The sequence below is a fragment of the Festucalex cinctus genome, chromosome 7 (assembly GCF_051991245.1).
Source record: "Festucalex cinctus isolate MCC-2025b chromosome 7, RoL_Fcin_1.0, whole genome shotgun sequence".
NCBI lineage: Eukaryota > Metazoa > Chordata > Actinopteri > Syngnathiformes > Syngnathidae > Festucalex > Festucalex cinctus.
This window is the reverse complement of record NC_135417.1, coordinates 10,860,571-10,885,037: the sequence shown is the minus strand read 5'-3', so window position 1 is coordinate 10,885,037 and position 24,467 is coordinate 10,860,571. Positions and strand designations below refer to the sequence as shown.

Genomic DNA, 24,467 nt, shown 5'->3' with positions numbered 1-24,467 from the left:
AAAGCCCTCGAATGGGATCAGCGTGATGTTGAAACTTTCATCAGCGGAACCAAGTCTCAATCCATTGTTCCGTAATCCTCATTTTCCAGTACAATCACAGACAATCAGGCAATTAAATAGACACATTTTTTTATTGCGGGATATTGGAAAAACATGGAGAGGCAGAACAGAAGGGGCGAGAATTGTGAAATTAAAGGTCTTTGAGCCATTGCAGCCTGTCTCCCCTTTGCTCACACGGGTGCACGGGAACGTCGGGCATGTTTCCATCATCTCGCACAGGAACTGCGATGGGGAATGAGGAAGAGATTAGGCAACAGCAAAACACTCTTGAGAGGTATTTAGTGGCTGCATTCATTCATGCAAATTTGCATTTTAAGATAATTTTAATTTAGATTAAAAAAAAATGTTTTATGGAGCTGTACACTAAATACTCATTAACATAAAATGAACACCTCATATTTGGAGATCTGCAAACGAGTCCCATTACAGTCTCCCATTTCTTGACATCGAGTGTGAAAGTAAACAGGCAGTAAAGAATAGTGTTTTAATTAGCTTAAATGTTTCTACGTTGTGTTGGATTTAAAACAAACACGAAAAAGTTTTCATCTGGAACCGCGGTAAACGGGGTTTTCCATATTAAAACACGCAATAACAGCCATTAGTAAATAAAAAAATAATAATAATAATAATAAAATAAACGAGCTGATTGACAACTGTCAAGACCTTACCTGGGTAGTTGTACGGCGTCGCCTGATTGATCATTCCCGCATACTTTGTGTAAGGACTTATAACTGGGAGCGTTAAACCTGACGAAAGAAGTAATCAATTTATTTAACCAATGTGCCGTATCATGCGCAAACTGTCTGTCTCGTTGTTGACTCACCCATTAGTCCTATAGCGAATGAGACGACGATGACAGGCTCCTTATTCCACGCATTCTTTAAAAAGGCTGCAACCCCTACACAGAGATACAAACGTTAATCATTTACATGTTAACAGGCGTGCATTTACTACAAATTACTGTGCAGGAAATTTGAATCCACAAAAAGCTAACTACATTAACCAACGTTAGCAATACAGCCAAGGTCAAACTTACGGTTTTAATCTAATAAATCATATAAATTCTACACAACAATTAGCATTTTACGTCTCTTAAAATGAATTATTGCCATATGTACCACTGATATCAGGAATAATTATGTTTAATTCAACCGATTTCCATGTCGGGAAAGACCAAATAAACACGCACCCGCCATCTTGGAACGTAACGAACGAACGGGTGGCTCACGGGAAATGTAGTTTTGTCGTAACTCGTGACGTATATTTCATGCGTCTGCTGCATGTAAACAGTAGCGAGGCTAAGTAAACCGGTTCTCATGCTAAATTGCTAAATTCTTCGCTATGTCGTGTTAGTAAATTATCTAATCGTCATTTTAATAAATAACTAGGTTATTTTGGAATGTGTTACTTACGATGTTCGTTTCCTAACTTTGAAGTGACCCCGTCGTGAACTCAAGTGGACTTGGACATCGATTGCTGGTAAGTGCGGTTCTGTTTGTTGCCTACTATTGAGGGTTTTCACCTTTTCGGATCTGTTCTGCACATCATAATACATATTTTTCTTAATTTCTTACAATTAAGTTATGTTTTACTCAATGTTATCTAAACACCTCAACGACGGGGAAAAAAAGTTTACCCATAAATGATTGTAGCAGCAAATGTATTCGCGCAAATAAGTGACGTCAGAAAATTCCTTTCAGCATGTTGTATACTTTTACTAGAAAATAAGAAATTGCTAAACATAAACACTGAAAGTTATTCTATTGGGCAGCATCATTTTACTTCAACTTTTCCATTTAAGTCCAAATTAACTTCTAGAGCTGTGCTTCATGACAGAAATTATTACATGGCAACAAATATTTTCTTCTTCTTTTTTTTTGTAATGGATTGTGATGTTTTTATTTTTACTTTGCAGTTTTAGTTTTCCTATCTCCCAGTGCCCATGGAAGACTTCTCTGGTTTGGCTCTCCCTCCTCTATTTGGGGGTCACATCCTGGAAGCAGAATTGGAGCCAGGTGGTGTGGAGCTGGGACCCGGGGAGGTATTTTACGAGTCATTTGTTGTGTAGTTTTCTGTCAAAGTAAACAAAAACAAAAGCATAGTCACACATTTTGTATTTGAACAGCTAAGTAATGTGGCTGCTTTAATCTGCTTTATGACATCGTTATATGTTTTTTTTTTTAAACAATAATATTATGGAGTACAATTTTTGCTCATTAAGATGCTTATTACTTTTTTTTTTTTTTAACAGATTAATGGCATTTCCATTCATTTCAAGTGTAAATGATTTTCACTGCAACAGTATTGTAAATGAAACTTTATTCTGTCTTCTGTTTGAAACTGTAGCACTTTTCAGTGATTGTCTGAGATGATTGTCCGTCTGCAGGTGGAATTGGGCCCGGCCGGCAGTGAACTTCTGGAGAGCGCCGCCGCCCGGGAGGACGAAGAGAGAAGAGTTCTCGACAAGAGGAAATATCTGGCGCTGAACAGACGATGCAAAGAAATTGAACAGGTGGCGTCTGTATTTGCCTCCGCATAATTTGAATTGTATTTTGTATTTGTTTCTATCCTTTTGTGCCCCAAACCATGTCCACTCCACAATTTGTACAAAAACTCTCCAGAGAATGACAACCATTTTGTGTAGACTACTCCCATTTGGAGGGGCTTCAAAAATCTATGAAGCTCGTATCGGATCATAAGAATAAGCAGAAGTGTGTTTTATTTACAATCCTCACAACTGAGCCATTCGTTCCTGTTCAGGTGAATCACAAGATCCTCGGCCGCCTTCACCAAGTCCAAAGACTGACGCGACGTTTGAAGAAAGAAAGGCGGTATGAAATAGTTTTACTTTCATCTACTTTCTTAATTATATCGGAGGCACTTTGTTTTTGACTTTTGCTTCCGTTGCAGGTTCCTCATGAAGACTCTTGATGCTCACGGAGACGACTACAGGAACGCTCAGCTCACCATGCTGCTGGAGGTCCGCTGTTACGCAATGAAAGCAAAAAAAACAAAAAAACAGTAGTTGTTGACTGTACATATTCTATTTACGTCATTCGAAAACTGCTATTATTCTCCTTGAACCACAGACATCTTAGATTGTACACGCCTTTTCATTTCATAATATCGCACTTCTCAAAAATAAAAAATAAAAAATGTGTTCCAGGACGAGCCTGGAGCGCCTTCGGATGTCGCAGCGGATGATCGGATAAACGGCGTGTCGGGCTCTACGTCAGCTTCCGCTTTTCATCATCCTTCAGGGCCCAAGAAGAGAAGACACGTGATGCCGAAGCAGGAGAAGGACAAAGATTCACAAGTAGGCTTTTGAATCGTCCATCTCACATTGAAAGTGTACTGTAATGCCCTCACATGTGGGAAAGGGGAGCCATAGTCGTTTTATACTTTTCAGTTTTACATTTAGCAGCGGGAATATGAGCACAGGCGCCAAGAATCTACTGTGAGACACTCACGCAGACTCGCCAACACTTGAGCACCTCACCAGCCCCGCCTCTTAAAGGCACACGCATGTACCGTATCTAACACAGACAGTACGATAGGTACAGCTTATTCTACGTAGTGTTCCTCGGCTCCCACTGCGCTTAAACAGGATTCATCGCAAATGTTGATATAATGGTCTACAAATGATTTCATTGCTTTTCTCCCCAGAATGAAGCAGACATGTTGGTGCTGTCGGACACGCAGTTTGGAGAAATGCCCAGTCCAACCTCACTATCACACTGACAGAAATAAATATATGTACATTAAGAGGCACACAGTGTGACCAGATTGATTGGAAAATAAGTTAGAGAACAGGTACTGTCATGTCCCGTTTGCATATTTTGTGTTGTATAATGAATGACATCCCACAATAATGTGTCCTTTTTTAAAAAAAAGAAATTTTCCATTACGTTTATGTATATTGTTTTTTGCATATTTGATTTGTTGATCTGATGTGAATATTTTGCATTAAATGTTTAACAATTGCCTTTTTTTGTGGGGTTTTAAATGTGTATGACAACCTTTTAAAAGCATTAGAATGCTATAGATCAGTCGTCACTAAACTTTTTGAAACTGATTGCTAAGTTCTTGGTGACTGATTAATGCCAAAGGCTACCAGTTTGATACACACTTCTGAAATATACGTTTATACCTTTCTATGTAAAGACACTGATCATATTAATGATTTCTCACAATAATTGTCAACAACATTGTTTTAACACAGTAGAAAGCGGATAAATAAACACGATTCCGCATGCAACACTTTAAATGCATTATCTGTAAGTATTGATATTTTCAAAGGATCATTTCTACAGCGGCTCAAGGAAATGAGAATATCTTTTTATTATTAGTGAGCTATTATTTTTTATAACGGAACTGCGTACTACACTCATGTAATGGTTGGGTACTACCTGGTACTTGCGGGCACCATGTTGGTGACCCTTGCTCACCACATCAGAGATGTTTGTGATATTGTGCTTTCATTATTTAGCAAGACGAGATTATCAAAGTAGTAGAATTAATTCCTTCCTTCGTCAGACTAATGCAGATGTACTTTATAAGGTGCTCAATTATTTTGTTAGAACAGTGTAATTTTTAGACAGTTTTTACAGTTTATCCCAGTCGTTCTATTAGAAGAATAGACTGTTGGGGATGAATTAGGACAACTTCATGAGATAAATAATAGAATTTAAGTTTTGTCAGGCATAAAAGATGATGTTCATGTATGTGTATGCGGGGCAATAACTCATCTTCCAGCTGAACCAATGGCTGGTCTTCGTTCCAGCGGAAGTCCGTCCATGACCGACATCGCCTTCGTCCAATCACAGGCCGTAGATAGACTTTAGGGCGGGCTGCTAATGCGGAGGTGGGATCTTTTAGCAACCGTCCATCTTCACTTCAGCTATATTCCAGTGAGCGAGCTTGTCGAAAAAGAAAACACAATTCGGAAGTAAAGAAGACTCTCTGGAATAAGTTTTGGCTGTTATTGAAAAAAAGACAAACGAAAGCCCATATCATAGGTAAATGTCGTACAAAAAAAAAGTGTGACTCGATGGTCGGCTCGACCCAATTTCCCTTTTTCCTAAATATGGCTAGCCGAGCCGCTAGCTAGCATTTTATGCCTTTAGCTAGCCAGAAAGACAAATTAGCTCGCAGGTTTACGATGTGAACGCTTTCTGAAATATCGTGCATTTTATCCACGCAGCAACACTATACCAATGCTATGCATTCAACGTTGCACGGATGCGGTGTCGTTCCGCCGATATGCATCGCGCTAACTTGTTTCGAAGCGAGCTCGTAGGTTCCTCGAGCGAGGTGGACGAGCTTAGCAGCTGGCTAAGCACTAGCGTTAGCTGACTAGCTGCCAGCCATATCTGTCATAGTTGTACTAGGAGCATTTCTGTTTATTTGTGTGGAAACGAAACGAAACGACCGTGTAGTTTGTTGCGTTTGAGCGTGTATTTGAATGTGCGCAGCTAACGAGCACGGAGCGCCAGTTAACGTCATTTCGAGTGTGGCGGCGGGGGGGGAACCGTGCAAGCTGGTGTGAGGAATTGTGTTGTGTTTGATGCTGTGGGTGTTTTGTCTTCGGTTCTCCCCACACTTTGCTCACATAGTTTAACTTTGTGACAGACGGAATGTGGACATCGTCGTAGTCAGAGCCATGGCTGACAAGAGAAAACTTCAAGGTAAAGACTTTTAAGGGGGAGTGTCAGCAGTTGTGATGTTGGCACATTACCCGCTCATTGTGTTGTGTGACATTATCGTAATGAATGAGGCATCAAGGTTTGGTACACGTGTGTTTAATGCTATTCCTCCCCACACAGGTGAGATTGACAGATGCTTGAAAAAAGTAGCGGAAGGCGTAGAGCAGTTTGAAGACATTTGGCAAAAGGTGAGAACGTTTTGTCTTTTGTGCTTTATTCTGACTCTCTTGGAAAAGAAAATACTGGTTAACCAGGAATATAACCTGTCTTGTATTTTAGCTTCACAATGCAGCTAATGCAAACCAGAAGGAAAAATATGAAGCTGACCTCAAGAAAGAGATTAAAAAATTACAGGTATGGCATGTTACCTTGATTTTTCGTTTTCTCAGTCACGCGCCTGCGTGAAATTGAGGCCAAATTTACATTGCAGTGCAAAGTATGAAATATGTAGATATGTTTTGCTATTTTCATGGTAATTTCAAGTGGCACAATAAACTGACAGAACACGAAACAGTGCCGGATTTGCACGCAAATGGCTCCAGAAGAGTCAACATTGGGCAGCAATGACATAGAAGTAAAACAATAATACAGATAAGATTTTAAAAACTGGGATCACTTCCACAATGGATTCAGCTCGCTGCACATCCGCTTTTGGGGTAAGGTGGTGCGTTAAGTTCTGGTTGCCATGCAAATGCGCAGTGATTACAATGACAATATCAAATTCTTCAAAGTATACTCTATTTGCTGGAATTACATACGGTTACAGTGAATGATGTATTACCTTTGTAATTGTTAGTTGCCAAAGGAAAGCAATCAAAGTTATGAAGCATTCCCATTTTCACAGTGCATACATCTTTGTGTGTACGCACACTCGCACTGTAGTCTTTGAGATGCTCAACTCAAAACTCTTGTTTTATTTGTAGAACACTTTGAAAACAGCCACCGCTGTATTTTAAGACAAAGTACCGGTACATAAAGATGGAGCCTAAATAAATTGGAAAGCCTTTATTGTCATTGTATGGTGCAGATACAATTAAATGGGGGTTATGAAAACATAAACACAACCAATAATAAAATAATAATGACAAGCATAACTTTTTAACATTAACAGTTGCACGTGGCCACTGTGCCACTGTGTTGGGCCCACTACCCACTTTCAGACACTGGCCCAAAATTTGTAAAAAAAAAAAAGATAAAACTGTAAAAAACACAAAACCCCAAAACAATACCAAGTCTCATATTGAGCCAAAAGCCATAGCAATAATGTTGTGTTCTAAGACGAGTTAAAAAAAAAAAATGGACAGAGAGGGGACTTGCCTCAAGTTTTTCAGAGAGAGAGACCAGCAACGGAAAAGGCTCGACCCCGTCTCAGCCTCTGCTTAATCCTTGGTACCTCCAGTAGCGTCTGGTCGGCTTACCTGAGGCACCTGGGCAGGTGTGCAGGGATGGAGAGTTTGGCGATGGGGTGAGACCATTTCAAGATTTGGAAACAAATGAAGGAATCTAAATATGAACTCTAAAATGTACAGGGAGCCATTGAAGAAAGGCCAGAATTGGTGTTTATGTGCTCCCTCCTACGAGCTCCAGTTAGGAGACGAACAGCAGCATTTTGGACCAACTGGAGATTTTTGAGGAAGGACTGGCTGATTCCAAAATAAAGTGAATTACAGTAATCCAGATGAGACGTAATGAAGACTTTTTCTAAGTGCTGTTGAAAAAAAAAAGTGTCATATATTTGAGATAGAAGCCTTTTTTTCCTGTTTTTGGGGATACAGAAATAAAATGTAGGTTGTAATTCCAGTGTCTGAAGGTCCGAAATAAGGTGCTTGGCGATCCGTGTGCAAAATGGTGACAGTACAGTTGAGGTAATGTGATAATAACATTTCCCTCCCATGGTGGAATTAAATGCATGGCCTCGGGGAGGAAAGATTTCCTCAGTCACTCAGTGGAGTACGACTGTGCCACTTCTTTATTATTTATTTAACAATTAACTTGCCTCCCATGTATAATTTAGATTTACAGTCGTGTTTTATTTGGGGGTGTTTATTTGTGTCGTTTGAGCAGATGCTGGCGTCAACGTCAAGTTGCCCTTGGCACTGACAACGGTTATTTACACTGCACTCGAATTGGCACATATCCGACACGTATCAGATTTTCTTTGGGCTAGAGGTCTAATTCAAAAAAGGAGGACATCCGGCTGATTCAAACTTTGAAATTATTGTCACTTCCAAACAGCATATCCTAGTTGTGCCACTTGAAAACAAAAAACATGCGAGTTGTGTCACATGAACCATATGCATTTAAATCCAGCCAAAAACAAAACCTTCACTCGTTCTCCTTGCAGCGATTGAGAGACCAGATAAAAACATGGGTGGCCTCCAACGAGATCAAAGACAAACGGCAGCTAGTCGAGAACCGCAAGCTCATCGAGACGGTACGTCGCCGTTTCCGCACGCGCGTTCTGCATGCTAATAATGTTGGAATAATGAATTGTTGTTGTTGTTGTTGTTGTTGATGTTAGCAAATGGAGCGGTTCAAAGTGGTGGAGCGGGAAACGAAAACAAAAGCCTACTCCAAAGAAGGCTTGGGACTGGCTCAGAAAGTGGATCCGGCTCAGAGGGAAAAGGAGGAGACGGGACAGTGGCTAACAGTAATGCGGCAAACTTCCTTACGCCGTCCGCGCAACTTTCATCCAACTATGCTGTAATGTTTTGTTTTGTTTTCCTGCTCTCTTCCCCTCCCAGAATACGATAGACACTCTAAATATGCAGGTCGATCAGTTTGAGAGCGAGGTGGAGTCTCTTTCGGTTCAAACGCGAAAGAAGAAAGGCGACAAAGAGGTAAATCCAGTTTGATTTGTTGCCTCCAAACGAGTTGAAGCCGCTCCAGTTGTTGTTTTCCGATTCAAAACTCGCAGAAGCAAGATCGCATCGACGAGCTCAAGCGCTTGATCGAGCGGCACCGCTTCCACATTCGCATGCTGGAGACCATCTTGCGGATGCTGGACAACGACTCGGTGCCGGTGGACGCCATTCAGAAGATCAAAGATGACGTGGAGTATTACATTGATTCGTCGCAAGACCCCGACTTTGAAGAGAACGAATTCCTCTACGATGATTTAGACCTGGAAGACATCCGTGAGTAGAACTTCATTTTTGTTTTTTTGTTTCTGTATTTTTTTTTTTTCCATCCCTGACAGTGTTGTATGTTTTCTCGAAGCTGCAGCATTAGTGGCCACGTCGCCGTCGGGTCAGGGCAACATGGAAGATGAGATGTACCTCCACTCGAGCAGCACTCCCACCTCCACAACCTCGTCGTCACCCATCCCACCGTCGCCCGCCACTTGCGCCGCGGTGAGTTTCTCTCTTCACTCACACCTCCCGGAGTCGACATTTGAATTCCAGCTTTGGTTCAGCTCGTACACTACTCAGGAAAAAATGAGAGATATTGTGCTTTCGGGTGAAATTTCATGCTGAAGCTCAAATGCACTCTTACTTTAATAGTGAGCTTAATTTGACCTCTTAACATTTTGCATTCAAACGTGCAGAGAAGGTCGAGGGGAAGTTCATCTTTTTGGTCCTGAAATTTGAGTCGGAAGCCGAATATCCCAAACTCTTTGTGAGTGGTGTGTAATAGCGTATTTCCTCAAGTAGTGGCCTCTGCTCGGATAGCTTATTCAACACGTCGACAACATAAACATAAACATAAAAACCTGAATAATTAGTTGCGGCGCCTCTAATTGATTTTTTTTTGTGCCCTCGGGAAACAAAAATAATGCATGCATGACTTCGGTAGCTGTATTCATCTTTACCATGTCTGTTTTCATCATGTGTCACTGTAAACATTATTGCCTCAAGTCAGAGAAAGCTGCAGAATTTGTATGTAGTGTGGAGTATTCAAAAAAAAAAATAATTTGACAAGAAGAATGTCTTGCTGGGGGACAGTTACAGAGCTTGCAAGATTTTAGTGTGTTAATTCCATGTGGAAGAAATTCTTAAATAATAAGAAGAGAATTTCTGTGCATCCTAAAATTTGATTTTCCAAAACTGAGGCCTTAAACATGACCTTCAACATGACATTTAATTCTTAAGTATGTAATTCAAAGGTCTTAATAATTCCAAATAATGAGCAGAATTGTATGGAGCTAAAGTGATATGAGGGGGGGGGGGGGGGGGGGCGCTGAAATATGTTTTTATTAGGATGAGAAACTTTCTCATTCGGATGACATAGTAGTCCATTGCATGCTAACATGGGAGACCCGTTAGCATGCAATGGACTATTTCGGTTGAGTGAAAATCACCTGGGACTATTTTTTCTTTTTTTTTTTATAAGGACATTGTTGCTTTATTTGCAAGTCGTCACCATTATGTTGTCTGAGAGACATTTAAAACGTCTGACGTCTTGTAGTCTACACTACATGTCACTTTAAGAGCTCTGTAGAATTGCCGTTTTCTTTATAAAATGTAAATACTTTCTTTTTACAAGAATGTTATGCATTTTAAGGTCTTCAATTTTAATGCCTTGTGCTTTGCCTAGTTGAATCCCCGCCCCCAGCCACTATAAGAGGAAATCCTTTTGTTTTTGCGTGATGTCCATCCCCACTCTTGAGTTATGTCCCCCCCCCCCCCCCCCCCCCCCCCCCTTCATCCCCGCTAACCCTCCCGCAAGACCCCCCGTTGTGTTCTAATCCACTGGCTCGTGTGCTGAACTCAACCGTTTTCCAAAAAGTGGATTGTCACATGAAGGTATCTCCTCCTATAGGAGAACTCAGAGGACGATAAGAAAAGGGGCCGGTCAACAGACAGTGAAGTTAGTCAGGTGAGAGGCTCCCATCTGTGCTGTGTGGCTCGACCAACAGTGTAGTGCCACGCTCTTCACCCTTGGTCCTCAAGAGTCACTCGCGGTGGCTGAAGGCTTCCTGTGCGTTTAAAAAAAAAAAAAAAAAAACAGCACTTTTGTCTCTGTGGGACCACGGCTGGGGACTTCTGGTTTGGTTGTTGTTGGTCGTCTTCTGCTTCTTCTTGGGCCTCTTTAGTTCACACTACACTTTTCCTCCGTGTGCACTTGAGCCATGTCCGCACGTACCTGGATGTTTTTTTTTGTTTTTGTTTTTTAAAGGTTTCTTTTTCCAGCCTTGACCACACAAATAGCACATGATAACATGTAGCATGTTTTTGCCGATCAGAATCCTGAAATAACAAAATAGCACAGTTGAGCTGCCTCATATTTCAAATTCGTTATTCCTGTTCACGATGTTTAAAATGGTCTCTTGAAAATTGGCGGATTTTCATGGAAAAGTTTATTGTTGATGATTGCAAATTATACGCAGCTCGTATTTTGCAGCCTGCAGGTAACTCGAGGCCAGCCTGTGTGCCTGTGTGGCGTCCTCGCCCATTTTGCTTAAAATTAAACGTTACAGGCCGAACCAGTCGCTGAATCATGTGATGTTTGTGCATTTTCTGCACTCTCGATTTGAAATAATGTTTTTGGAGAATAAAGGGATGGACATATGGATCTTTTTGTTTAATTATTTAATCAAATGAATAGTTGACAGATTAAGTGATTATTAAAATAATTATTTTATATTTTGTCATTTTAATACATTCATCTGAAAACATTGTAATATTTATTTGTTTTATATTTATTATAAGCACTAATCAAACATTTGCTTTGATTGATGTAAGGCTGTGCAATTATTTGAAATTCATTTCCAATTTCCACGATTATAAATTAGGATAATTGTAAAAAAAAATATATATATATTAATTTTATTTAATTTTGAATTGTTTAATTAAATGTATATGTTTGAACATTTTTTAAATTTTAAAATAGCAAATTTAATAACTCTTGTTTGGTCCAAAAGAAACTTGCATAATTACCTATAGTGTTTCAAATAAACATTTTCTTGTTTTGCACCAAAAAAAACAAATGACCATCCTAATCATGATTGCAATTGTTAGCAAATTAATTGTGATTAAATATTTTCTTCATCATTGAGCAGCCATAAAAAAAATCTTGAAGGCATCGAGTCATTCAGGGTTATGATTGCGTGTGGCCAAGAATCTCCAACACACCTTTTTGGAAAATATCCGTGTACGTGTAGAGATGAGCGATCATTTGTTAATGAAGGACACGCCTGTCTGACATGTTCTCTCTGCTTCTTTTTTTTTTTTTTGGCTTACAGTCACCTGTTAAGAACGGCACGCCCTCCCTGCTCTCCTCCTTCTCCTCCTCCACCACGTCCGGCTCCTCCTCGTCCTCCTCCCTGGTGTCCATGGCGAGCGTGGTGGGAGGCGGCGTGCCCGTGGTTCCCACCAGCAGCGGCCTCATCGGAAGCTTCAGCAGCGCCGTGCAGCAGCATCAGCAGCAGCAGCAGCAGCAGCAGCAGGCTCAGTCGCAGAACCAATCGCAGCAGCAACAGCAGCCGCCTCTGTCCAAACCCTCGGCCCCCTCAAACAGCACCCCCAGCCCGCCCAGCAACAACCCGCTGCTCCCGGCGTCCAGCACCTCGTCCATGCCCGCGCCCAGCACGGCCGTTTCGTCGGCCGCCACGTCCCTGTCGCAGGCCTCGTCCGCGTCGGCCCCCGTGTCCAGCCTGGGGCTCGGCCTCGGCTTGGGTTTAGGCAAAGGCGGCATGACGGGGAGCGGCGGCGGCGGCGCCAACCAGATGTCGGCGTTAGGCCTGGGGATCCACTCGGCGCCTCTGAGCACCATGGCGGGGCTCATTTCGGGGTCCACGCCCGCCCCGTACGCGCAGGCGGCGGCGGCGGGGGGGCTGGGCCTGAGCAGCAGCAGCACGCCGGCCAGCATTTCGGCGGAGAGCAGCGCTTCCGTCGTCACCGCCTCCGGCTCCGGCGGCGTCACCACCAACGGGGCGGCCACGGCGCTCGGCCTGCTGGGCTCCGGCCACGGCTCGCTCGGCGCCGGCATCCTGGGCCTGGTGTCCGGCCAGAACGCGTCGTCGGCCGCCTCTCAGGCGCCCCCCAGTTCCGTCAGCGCTTCCTCCGGCGTGGTCGGCATGATGGGCGGCAACGGCGGCGTCGGGATTGTCGGCGGCGTGAGCGCCGCTGCGCCCGCGCGGCCTCCCAGCGGACTCAAGCAGAATGGAAGCACAAGTATGTGGGCCCGTGCACGGCGACATTCGCGGTCTGTGTTGAGTCGAGGCGCAGATTTAGAGCTGTCAAAATTCATAAGTAATCAATTATAACATTAATCGACAACTGTTTTAATAATTGAATAACTGGTTGGAGCCATTTTTTTATTTAAAAAAATTCCAAACAGCATATCAACAGTAATTGTTGACTTATTTCTGTAGTCATTCATGAAAGAAAACTGATTATCTTCTGTGTTTCATCAAAATAAGACATTTGTTCATCTGTTTTTACTTTAGAAATCAATGACCGAACCGGTAACATAGTAACACCTTTTTTTTTTTTTTTAAATGACTATACGAAATATTCGAAAGTGACAGCACTACACATATTACAAACATCTGACAGCACACCGCCAAAATTAATGGTGGATACACAGGTTAATTATTCAGCAGTATTAGGCTATAATTTTTTATTTATTTTTTGCAACTGAATTCTGTCCGTATGGCAAGAACAGAACCGAAACTGGTGTCAAAATTTTAAAACAAAAACAAACTCCAAATCTTAAACTTTCTTCATCTTTTTCACAGGTTTGTTTATTGAACAACTATTTAAGAATTGAAAAATACTATATTATTATTATTATTATTATTTTAAATCTTAGTCAATAGACATCTTTGAAAGTTCAGGGGCCTTTCAGGATCATTTGCATTTCTTTAAAAGTTAAATAAAATAAAACAATAGGCCCTTTTTGTTTTCTACGGTAAATGCATATTTCCAAAATTTCAAATTAATCTCCAATGTTAACTTTTCACTTATCTTAGTTTCAATTTCAAAGAAAGAAAGAAAGAAGGTGTGCGGAGAGTCGCCATGACAGATTCTCTTACAAAGTGAAAATAAATGGTCAATACTCAAAATGGAAGTCGGCGCCATTTTCCTCTCCGAATGACGTGCCGCGATGTCCTTCAGGTTACAGCGCCGTCGTGGCCGAGAGTTCCACCGAATCGGCCCTCAGCACACCAAGCCAGTCGCAAAGCAGCCAGCCGTCATCCCTCAGTTCCTCAACCAGTCAGCCGTACGTCCGCGTTGACGTTTGCATGCGTTTGCTCTGCAAGCGACTGCAGGCGAACGCTCATCTCAGCCCGTCTTTCTCCACGCAGGCTGGACAACGGGCCCAGTTTAATCAGCTCCATCACCTTGCCCCCCAGCTCGCCCTCGCCCTCCTTCTCGGACAGCACGCCCGGCGGGGGGAGCCTCCTCAACGGGCCCCTCTCCTACACGCAGGCCTCCGAGAGCCTCAAGGTGAGCCGCTAATTGATGAGACAAAATCTTACGTGTGAAGCGGGCGGATTACAAGGCTGCCGTGCCGCTTTAAGATCAACACGCACGTCAGGGGAGGAAAATGACGACGGCGTATTCGGGCCAGGTGTACATTTATTTAGTTTTAGTTTTAGGAGGGGGCGTAATATACTCAGAAAAAACAAAACTCAAATATTGGTGACATTATAAAGTAGCAAATTTGGGGGGAAAAAAACTCAAATTTATGGGGAAAAAAATTTGCCACATAATGTAAAAAAAAATCTTTTTTCTCGGGAGTTTGCGTGGTTGTTTTCTCACCAGTTTGGCACTTTATATATTCTCCCAAATATTAAAGTTTTTTCCTCTGAAGTTTGTGAGGTTTTTTTTCTCGTCAATTTGGCACTTTATATTGTCGCAAATATTTGAGTTTTTTGTAGTTGTTTTTTCTTGTAAATTTGTGGGGGGGGGGGGGGGGGGGGGGTTCTCACAAATTTAGCACATAATGTTGAAAATATTTGTTTTTTTCTCTGAGGTTTGTAAGGTTTTTTTCCCACATATTTTGCCACTTTATAATGTCGCAAATAGTCATTTTTGTTCTAAACGAGTGAGGTTTTTTTTTTTTCTCTCACAAAAAAAATCACTCTTAAAAGCCTTTTTTTTTTTTTAAGTCTTTAATTTGTGCATAATATGGTTGCCCAGATTTGCCTCTATTATGAGAATATAACATATGCAAAATGATATGAAATAAAGATTCACTCAAAACATAGATTAAATACTATTATCGTTTCTAACAAGTGTACTGTATTGGCTTTGTAAACAAATAAAAAAAAAATCAAAACAACTCTCATTGACTTATTTCTTGCCCTGTCCTCGTCCCCTCATCAGGCCCCCGAGCCGCTTATCTCCCTGAAGGCCATGGCGGAGCGGGCGGCCCTCGGATCAAGCCTTGACGGAGAGATCCCAAACCTGCATATAACAGAGCGAGGTCAGAACGCTCACGTGTTTGTTTTTCTCTCCAGTTCACATCCCACTAAGCTTCATGGAAATGTCTTGTGTGCCATAGCAGCCCCGTAGTTATATTACATAAGCTACATTTAAAAAAAAAAAAAAATTTGGCAGTACAATGAAAGCGCAATTGTAGTCGTCATTTTGCTCTCGGCCCCCGCAGACATCTTCTCGTCGTCCACGACGTCCGGCACGCCGGCGGCGCCGCAGCCGTCCGTGTCGGAGGTCAGCATCCCGCCGTCGCTCGGCGTCTGCCCGTTGGGGCCCACCCCCCTCCCCAAAGACCAACTGTACCAGCAGGCCATGCAGGAGTCGGCGTGGACGCACATGCCGCACCCCTCGGACTCGGAGAGGATCAGGTGAGAGGGCGCGATTGACATTTTGTGACGTGAGTGAGCAGCCGCTGTATCGCGATCCGTCGTTTGTTGGGTTTTGTGGGTTGCGTCCGTGCTAATTTCAGTTGGCACATCTGTGACGTTTCCCATTGTGTGTTAGCATTAAGCTCATGGACTGCTTTGGTTCACTTGTTTTGTTTAATTATTTTTGCCTGTTATTTAACTCTTTTACTGCCACACGTTATCAAAAAAAACAGTGCCAGCCAATTTTGAGCATTTTAACTCATCTTTCATGCAAACAGAATATTGTGTGCTTTTACTACATATACAATGTGGGTGCCAAATGAAAGATCACATTCCATTTTTTCATTAGAAAAAAAGTGTGTTTCTACCTTATTCTGTTTTTTAGTAATCATTTGAAAATAGGTCATTTGAGTGACATTGAGGGAAAATTGAAAAGATAAGGAGCTTTTTGTGAAAAGATACTTTCTCCACAACAGTGACTTTGACACTAATAATGTTTTGTTTAGTGACGTTCTGTGAATTAGGTTCAATGTGACAAAGGCTTTGATCATTTACATAATGCTTGAAAATGTTCTATTTCATCAATTTAATCAGATTCCATCATGTTTCATTGTAATTCCATACACCGGCAGCCCATTGAAAAGAGATACAATGCTGCCATCTGCTGGCAATAGTTAGTGGGTGTTTTTGATTCCACAACTCCATTGACCTGCAGCACTGCACTTCCCATTAAGGGGGAAAAAAAAAAAAAAAACTACAAAAAAAAAACTACAAAAAAAAAACAACATAGTCTGCGTCATTTAACGTTTATGATGGCATCTATTGTGAATTTACTAAGCGTTATTAAATGTTTTTGGCGGTCAAAGAGTTAAAGAACTGTATTAAGCGAGAGTCTTCATTTTGTTTCCTCCAAGAATTGTCCTCTGAGGACCGAGATTGAGAACAGACACTCAAAAATACTGTAAAAGTTTGTGTTTGGATGTAAGAGGGGTAAAAACTACAGCCATGGAGAGTTGATTTGCATTTCACGTGTCCCGAGTGGTTCTGGAACGCATCCCCTGCGCTAAACAGGTTCCCCGTGTTTGATTATTTTCTGTCTCTTTGTAGGCAATACCTGATGAGGAACCCGTGCCCCACCTTGCCCTTCCATTATCAGATGCCTCCGCACCATTCAGACTCCATCGAGTTCTACCAGCGACTGTCCACAGAAACACTGTTTTTCATCTTCTACTACCTGGAGGTGAGCGCGGGTTCCGTCTGCTCGGTTCTCAGCACCTCAGCGTGGACTTGGTCGGCAATTTTAGTGATAAATTGCAGCTTTTGTTGTTGTTGTTGTTGAATACATACTTTTTAGTGGCTTCCATATTTCTAAGTGCACTGCTATTATACACCAATAACATGGCTGTGATCAAACGAAATATTTGTGGAAAAACCTCCAAGATTTTATAATCAGGCCTGATCACCTTTATCACGCGCGCTTTATGGCCTCACCCAGGGCACCAAGGCTCAGTATCTGTCGGCCAAGGCGCTGAAGAAGCAGTCCTGGAGGTTTCACACCAAGTACATGATGTGGTTCCAGAGGCACGAGGAGCCCAAGACGATCACTGATGAGTTTGAACAGGTTGGACGCTCTCACTTCTGCACTTTTTTTTGAGAAATGATACATTGCACATGTTTGTCAGTGCACTGATTTTTTTGTTTTGGTGTCCCGCAGGGCACTTACATTTACTTTGACTATGAGAAATGGGGCCAGCGGAAGAAGGAGGGCTTCACGTTTGAGTACAGGTACCTGGAAGACCGAGACCTGCAGTGACCGCCCCTCCCGGAGGACACAAATGTACTGCTGTCGACATTCCGAGACTGAACTCCAAACTGTGGATAGAGATTGTGATGTGTAGTAGAAAAAAGAAAAAAACGCTCTCCCCTACCCCCCAAAAAAAGAAGAAAAAAATAACAAAAAACAAACAAAGCGAAGAGCGGCGTCTGTTATAGGCCGCGTCTCACGCGAAGCCCTCCTCGCTGAAGTAGCGCCCGGCCCTTGACCAGACGGAAATTCATTTAAAAGCAGAAAAAACAACACGCCCCGTGGGCTCCTCTTCCTCATCCCCCTTTCGATCAAACGTCCTCGCGCTGCCTGAGCCGAGAGGGTTGTCGCGCGTGGCGCGCGTTTGTGCCTGTTTGTGTGCACACACTCAGTATGTGGCATTCGGAAAGCCCGACCCTCCCTCTAATGCATGTTTCTTATCCTTTTCTGTTCTTGCTTTCTTTCAAAAACAAAAACATTCTGTGTAACACGAGCCTGGACGCCATTTTTTTTTTTTTTTGACTGGACACGAAAACAAAAATAATTTTCGTTAAGTAAAACTGCCCATCTTGTATTTTACTGTCTTTCTGTTCTCGAACGGGGAGGTACAGTTGACATTTTAGTCCCGGTGCTTTAGGATTGGCTTCGTTTAAAAATCCTGTTTATACCCGTTATGGTCACTATTAGACATAGTGAGCGGTTATCAATAGTTTTATTGATATTGTCGTGGTCCATGGAAACAAGACAAAAAAAAAAAAAATTGACGAGAGCGACCACAGGGCCTCTCCCTGTGACAGGGATAGCGTCCTTATCGGACTTGGATTAAATTGCTATGCAATTGAACTGGTCTCTGACTCCCTCTCTCTTTACCAATAAAGTTTGTTTTTAAGTTAAACCTGCCAAATGCATTGCATTATTATTTTGATGGCTTTTTGTGTTTGTGAGACAAGCTTCAGTACATCTTTACACGAGGATTTGGGATGTTGATTCTAGGCGAGTGAATGTCAAAAAAAAAAAAAAAAAAAAAAGTCCTCGCTGCCGCCATCTTAAAATGTTGAATTATAAAGCAAGGGGGGGGAATCGAGTTGAAATCAAAAAGTTCATGTCAAAATTGGCAGTTTTGTTTTTTTCTCTCTAAGGGGCCATACATAGGTTGCCCACCCGGCTCTATAAAAATCCATTTTGTTGTCAATTGAGCCATAATCCGTCTCCACTCGTTCAAGTGAATGTGCACTGAAACTGTTTACATGCATCCTGTGTTGAAAAAGTCAAATCCGAAAAATCTGCTGCCGTTGTTCGATCCCTCCTATGGAAAAAGTGGACAGTCACACCAGGTTGTGTTTTTAAGTACGGTATCCAACCACCTCCTTCCCCTTAAGCATTCACGTTGATCATGATTCTGATCATTTCAGATGTGTACTTACAGTGACAATATTTGTTGTGTGTAAAAAATAAAAACTAAGCAGCTGATTGGTTAAGGGGGAGGTGCCGACTGTGAAAAAGGAAAATGGAGAATATTTTTTTTTCTTTTCGTGAAGGCGAGTATCTATTGTCTCGTCACAGCTCTGCATGGGAGATGTTACAGGGTTCTACAGCAGGATTGTACACATTTCAATAAATACTTTTGACAAATCACGTGGCTGTTTTGAGTCAAATAAAAATCACGTACACATTTTATTGAAAAAAAAAAAAAAAAAAAAATGACGATTTCAGTTCTTGGATTCCTTCTTGACTTTGAGGAATTCCGCCATGTTGGAGAAATACTTCTGGTTGGCTTCGGCCACCTTTTTCTCCGCAGCTTGCGGGTTGACGATCTCCAGCCCCTGAAACGGTGATACCAAATTGTGAAAAGACGGACACGGGGGCGGCACGACATGCACGCGAATATGTTCACCTGTAGCGGAGTGAAGGCCACGCTGGAGCTGGTCCCCGACGAGCGATCTCTCACCGTGGACTTGCCGCCGTACGTCATGCTCTGCTTCTGCAAGGTCCTCTGTTGACGAAACGCGTTTAGGAAAGAATCACGCACAAAGTCGGGAAAAAATAAAGACTCGTCCGGGTTTACCTGGAGGGATTTGGAGATTCTAGCCTTGGTGGCGTCGTTGACTTGCGCCTGCCTGACGCGACCGCTGCCGCTCTTCCCCAACTGACCCAGACTGAAGCCCAAATCCTCTTGGTAGGCGTCGTCCTCGATCTGAGACCACAAAAAAAAAAAAATAAATAAATAAAAACACACACTAATGAAGCAGAAAGGTCAACATAACCGCAAGTACTTTTAAGAGCGTCGTGTACCTCGGCAAAGGTCATCCTGTTGGCATGTTTCCTGATCTCGGTCAGGCCGAGACGCTCCTTCATCTTGCGATACCTTCGAGAAGACGCAGAGGCTTGAAAATGTTTGAAAAAAAATGGACTTTTCCATGTTTGCGTACCTCCTGCCTCCTCGCTTCTTCCTCTGTCCGTCCAAAGGAGCAGGCAGCGGTTTGACCTGCTTGACGGGCGGCGGCTCCTGCCACTTGTCGAACTTCCTCTCGATTTCTTCTTTCAGGTCGTAACCGACCTGCGCAGACGCCGGCAAGAGAGTTTGACTTTCTAAAAACCGCACTGAGACACACCCCCCCCCCCCATCTATTGCGTCGTCACGACGACGCCTGCTCACCTTCCCGTCGGAGCTCTCGTGAAAACTGTCCACCCTTGAAGCCAACGTGCATTTGGCGGACACCAGACGGGCCGCCTTCCTCCTCAGGTCCTGAAGATGAGGGGGGAGGGGCGTGGGGTGAGATGTCATGGGGGAAATACAGTTCATACATTGGGATGTGCTATGGTTACGGTATTGCTTTGGCGCCATCTAGTGGTATTTTGGTATTAAAGCACTACATTGGGGTGTGAAGAGCTTATTTGCACAAATGCTTTGCTGAATTTTGTGCCATCTTTGTATCACTATCAAAAAAAAAAAAAAAAAAAAAAAGACGCCTTACTAAATATGGCCTTTTTTTTTTTTTTTTTTTTTTTTAAAAGACACCTTTTTAAAATAAAATGCCTGACTATACATGGTGGTTAAAAAAAAAAAAAAAAAAAAAAAAAAAAAAAGCGCCTTACTATACACAGCCCTTAAAAAAATAAATAAATCAAAAAAGTAAGCCTTACAGCCACGTATAAGTAAGGTTTTTTTGGGGGGGGGTTTTTAACCACCTACCGTTTCTTTTTTAAACGACCATGTATAGTAAGACGTTTTTTTTTTTTTTTTTTTTTTTTTTTTTTTTTAAACGGCCACGTATAGCAAGATGTTTTTTTCAATGACTGTGGATAGTAAGACATTTTTTTAACGAATATGTATAGTAAAGCTTTTGTTTATTTTTATTTTTTTTTAAATGACCATGTATAGTAAACGCTATAAAAAAAAATTATAATTTTTTTTTTTTTTTTAAAAGGCCATGTATATTGTAATCCATTTACGACCATGTATTGTAAGGCTTTTTTTTTTTTTTTTTTTTAATCTAAACAATGTATAGTAAGGCTTTTTTTTTTTTTTAAGCGACCATGTATAGTAAACGTTATAAAAAAAAAAACACACAAAAAAATATTATATATTGTAATCCATTTACGACCATGTATTGTAAGGCTTTTTAAAAAAAAAAAACGACAATGCAAGGTGTTTTTTTTTTTTTTATCTAAACAATGTATAGTAAGGCATTTTTTTTATGCGACCATGTATAGTAAACGCTATTTAAAAAAATAAAATAAAATAAAAAATAGACCATGTATATTGGAATCCATTTAACGGCCATGTATTGTAAGGCTTTTTTTTTTTTTTTTAAACGACTATGCAAGTTGATGTTTTTTTTTTTTTTTAAATCTAAACAATGTATAGTAAGGCTTTTTTTTTTTTTTTTTTAAGCGACCATGTATAGTAAACGTTATAAAAATAAAAAATAAAAAAAAATATTATATATTGTAATCCATTTACGACCATGTATTGTAAGGCTTTTTAAAAAATTTTTTTTTTTTTTTAAACGACAATGCAAGGTGTTTTTTTTTTTTTTTTATCTAAACAATGTATAGTAAGGCATTTTTTTTATGCGACCATGTATAGTAAACGCTATTTAAAAAAAAAATAAAAAATAAAAAAAATAGACCATGTATATTGGAATCCATTTAACGGCCATGTATTGTAAGGCTTTTTTTTTTTTAAACGACCATGCAAGTTGATGTTTTGTTTTTTTTTTAAATCTAAACAATGTATAGTAAGGTGTTTCTTTTTTAAACAACCTTGTATAGTAATGTTTTTTTTTAATTCCTGTTTAGATTCAGACAGGACATTGATAGGTCAACAGTCACACACACACAGTAGTCAAACTTTGAATAAAAAGAGGAGGAGGCAAGAAGCGGAAGCGTCGTCCCGACTTACGGGCGGCAGCGTCTGCACCACGTCACAGTGGTAGATGAAGCCCGTGTGAGGCAGCAGGGACGTGCTGCTGAAGCCCGACAGCGTCCTCCTCTGCGCTCCCAGCAGCATCAGGTTGCAGGCGGGCATCTTGGACAGGTTGGTCAGGCCCCCGGCGATACCTGCGGGCGCCACGGGGATCGTGAGCAGGCGGAAGAAGAAGACGACGTGACGTGACGTGGCGTGCGGTCGCTCACCCATGATCTTGGCGGCCGTGGACGCGCCGACGATGATGGAGAGATTGGGAGCGATGAAGGACATCCTGGACTCCACGTACTCGTAGATCCTGTGCTTGGATTGGTTGAGCTCCAGGGCCATGTCGCACGACTCCTCCAGCTGCTTTAGCTCCAGCTCGTTCAGCAGAGACCTGCGCGCGCGCGCACACACACACAAGTCGCGCGTGCGTGTAACTGTCGGGACGTAGCCGCGTGTAAAAGTGCGTCTCTCACCCCTGCGTGGTGGATGCTGTGACACTGACGACCATGATGGTTGCATTGGTGAGGATCTGCTGCAAAGTTTCGTTGTTTTTGCACTTTTCCAGGTTGTTGCCGAGCTCCTGAGCAAAAACAACATTTTAAATTATGACAGTAAATCAATTCGATGATTGAAATGATTTTTTAAAACTCAAATTTGCAGCGAACACAAAGCCAAATCTGCCCATTTTAATAACTTTGAATATCATATATATATAAAAAAATAGGTGTGTCAGGCGATTAAAATTTTTTAATCGTATGACTTCAATAGTTATTGAATTTTATCTTTTCCAGAATATATATTTTTTAAGTTTTCATACTCACAAAACTGGGGAAAAACGTTAAACTAATAGAAATATGGCTGCATCTTTTAGTCATTGATACAGTAATTTCATAACACAAAAAATTGAGTTAAAATTACAAAGATACACTGTGCTATTGATTTGTGTTTAGGTCATTTTTCTGCCACTAGATGGCAGAATTTCATTTGTAAAACATTGGCGACAGCTCAGCGCATTTTTCTTTTCATATTAGGAGCTATCTAATCTTTAATATGAAGCAACTTGCGAAATTTTGCACATTTTTAAAATGATAAATTACAACTTGACCCCAGTCCACTCTCCACAAATACATATATGCACTTTTATTAAATTTATTACTGCTAAATTTTAATGTGGATGTGTCTGCTACATTGCAACTGGAATTCCCCCAGTACAAACTTTTGCAAGTAATCAAAAAAAATAAATAAATAAAAAAAAAAGGTGTGAAAGGAACTTTTAATTAACTCAAAATTAATGCACTAATTTTCACACCACTAGTAAAAAAAAAATATATATTCTATTCTATTCTCACCTTGACCGTGCGGATGTAATCCAAAGAATCCGGCACCAGAGATTCCAACTCCGGGAACCTCTTGGAGTATTTGTCGCGTGTAAACTTGTGAATGATATCTGGAGGGAAAAACGAGAAGTACGTTTAACAACACAACAGGACAGAAATGAGAAATGGCGCAAGAGGATCATTCAAACTCACTGAGCTCGTTGTCGATCTCCACCGTCAGGTTATTGGCCGCCACGATGAGTCTGTATTCCGGGTCGGCCTCCACGGGGCCCGACACTGGCAAAAAAATAAATAAATAAATATATGTACAGTGAACTCCGTTTATCACGGTGATGCTCACGAATATTGGGAAGGATTTCAGCTCACCTTCTGAATTCTTGCGCTGCTTTCCGACATATCCGGATATCTTCTCCATGATATCTGAAAACTAACAAAGCAGTTTCGTTCAGAAACGACCACAACATTTCAGTACTCACGTCACAGGACGAACCTGTTTGCTGTTACGGAGTTTCGCGATGGCCGCGACACTGTCGGCTTTACTGTAGTCCACTTCCATCTCCTCGGGGATGTCCTCCAGCCCGCCGTCGTTCCTCCCCTGCGAGGCTTCGCCGTCGCTGTCGCCTTCCTCTCCGTCTGGGTACATGCCATCCTCGCCCTCGTCGCCCGCCTCCTCCAAGTCCGCCAGGAGCTCGTCTGCCAAAGACATCTGCACACAGAAGCATGCCATGGTGACAATTACTAGTATTATTGTGACAAATAAATTAATTTAAAAAATATATAATACGTTCGTAATATTTGGCTTTCTATGCCTTTCTGTGACTCTTCCAGTCCCTCCATATTTCTTGCAAAACTATTAACGACACTAAGGCCTAAAAATCACTATTCAACATACTATCTTGTTCATATGCTATGTTTACATATCATTTCTCAGTATTGTTCAATATTTTGTGTGGGGACGAACTGGTCAGTCAGACGCGCCAACATTTATAACCAAATGAGTTCAACCACCAGCAACAACAACAGCTACGGACACTTGAATTACTGAAAACTATGAGTAACAATACAAAGGACAAATTATGATATAATTAAAATTAACAAAGTATATGTAAAGCTAGTTTAGTTTTCGACAGCTTCCAAGGTAGTAAACGTAGAATAGACGTAGCCGCCAAACGATAATAAACCCACTCAAATGGATATTAACTTACCTCGAATGTTTAGACTTCAGGAAAATTAACAGAAAAAGGTACACGGGCGTCCTTAGTAGGGCTCTACCCTTTTAAATAACCCGAAAATGATCAATTTTGCTTTCTTTCTCGAAAACCGCTGCCGCTCGTACAGTGCTTGTCGCGTGATTTATACGTCACCAAAGCAGCACGGCTTGACGGGAAAT

At 41.6% G+C, this 24,467-nt stretch overlaps 4 protein-coding genes across 5 annotated transcripts; 2 read left to right on the top strand and 2 right to left on the bottom strand.

Annotated features, from left to right (window-relative positions):
* Positions 1 to 112: 112 nt before the first annotated feature.
* ndufa3 (NADH:ubiquinone oxidoreductase subunit A3) lies at positions 113 to 1,327 on the bottom strand. The gene is made up of 4 exons (XM_077526492.1): positions 1,250 to 1,327; positions 884 to 958; positions 729 to 806; positions 113 to 282 (listed from the first exon to the last, which is right to left on the bottom strand). Exons 1-4 carry the CDS (start codon positions 1,254 to 1,256, stop codon positions 191 to 193), a joined length of 252 nt encoding a protein of 83 aa, XP_077382618.1. The 5' UTR covers positions 1,257 to 1,327; the 3' UTR covers positions 113 to 190.
* tfpt (TCF3 (E2A) fusion partner) lies at positions 215 to 4,043 on the top strand. Of its 2 annotated transcripts, XM_077526491.1 has the most exons (8): positions 215 to 334; positions 1,497 to 1,539; positions 1,976 to 2,101; positions 2,447 to 2,572; positions 2,821 to 2,891; positions 2,971 to 3,040; positions 3,227 to 3,376; positions 3,727 to 4,043. In XM_077526491.1, the coding sequence occupies exons 3-8, from the start codon at positions 2,003 to 2,005 to the stop codon at positions 3,799 to 3,801; spliced, it is 591 nt and encodes a 196-aa protein (XP_077382617.1). In that variant the 5' UTR covers positions 215 to 334; positions 1,497 to 1,539; positions 1,976 to 2,002; the 3' UTR covers positions 3,802 to 4,043. The 2 variants fall into 2 exon arrangements, with proteins under 2 accessions (XP_077382617.1, XP_077382616.1); XM_077526490.1 differs by lacking the exon at positions 215 to 334 and having other exon boundaries at positions 1,305 to 1,539.
* Positions 4,044 to 4,924: 881 nt separating this feature from the next.
* cnot3a (CCR4-NOT transcription complex, subunit 3a) lies at positions 4,925 to 18,958 on the top strand. Its single transcript, XM_077526488.1, has 18 exons — positions 4,925 to 5,078; positions 5,692 to 5,747; positions 5,886 to 5,953; positions 6,045 to 6,119; positions 8,110 to 8,199; positions 8,287 to 8,415; positions 8,510 to 8,605; positions 8,683 to 8,902; positions 8,985 to 9,118; positions 10,527 to 10,583; positions 11,950 to 12,880; positions 13,826 to 13,931; positions 14,017 to 14,158; positions 15,041 to 15,140; positions 15,324 to 15,519; positions 16,627 to 16,759; positions 17,015 to 17,140; positions 17,234 to 18,958. Exons 2-18 carry the CDS (start codon positions 5,723 to 5,725, stop codon positions 17,330 to 17,332), a joined length of 2,727 nt encoding a protein of 908 aa, XP_077382614.1. The 5' UTR covers positions 4,925 to 5,078; positions 5,692 to 5,722; the 3' UTR covers positions 17,333 to 18,958.
* A 6-nt stretch (positions 18,959 to 18,964) lies between these two features.
* On the bottom strand, positions 18,965 to 24,449 carry prpf31 (PRP31 pre-mRNA processing factor 31 homolog (yeast)). The gene is made up of 14 exons (XM_077526489.1): positions 24,283 to 24,449; positions 23,568 to 23,783; positions 23,444 to 23,504; positions 23,270 to 23,353; positions 23,090 to 23,187; positions 22,214 to 22,320; positions 21,962 to 22,131; positions 21,729 to 21,886; positions 19,980 to 20,069; positions 19,753 to 19,880; positions 19,616 to 19,688; positions 19,389 to 19,517; positions 19,218 to 19,316; positions 18,965 to 19,146 (listed from the first exon to the last, which is right to left on the bottom strand). Exons 2-14 carry the CDS (start codon positions 23,781 to 23,783, stop codon positions 19,033 to 19,035), a joined length of 1,527 nt encoding a protein of 508 aa, XP_077382615.1. The 5' UTR covers positions 24,283 to 24,449; the 3' UTR covers positions 18,965 to 19,032.
* Positions 24,450 to 24,467: the final 18 nt, after the last annotated feature.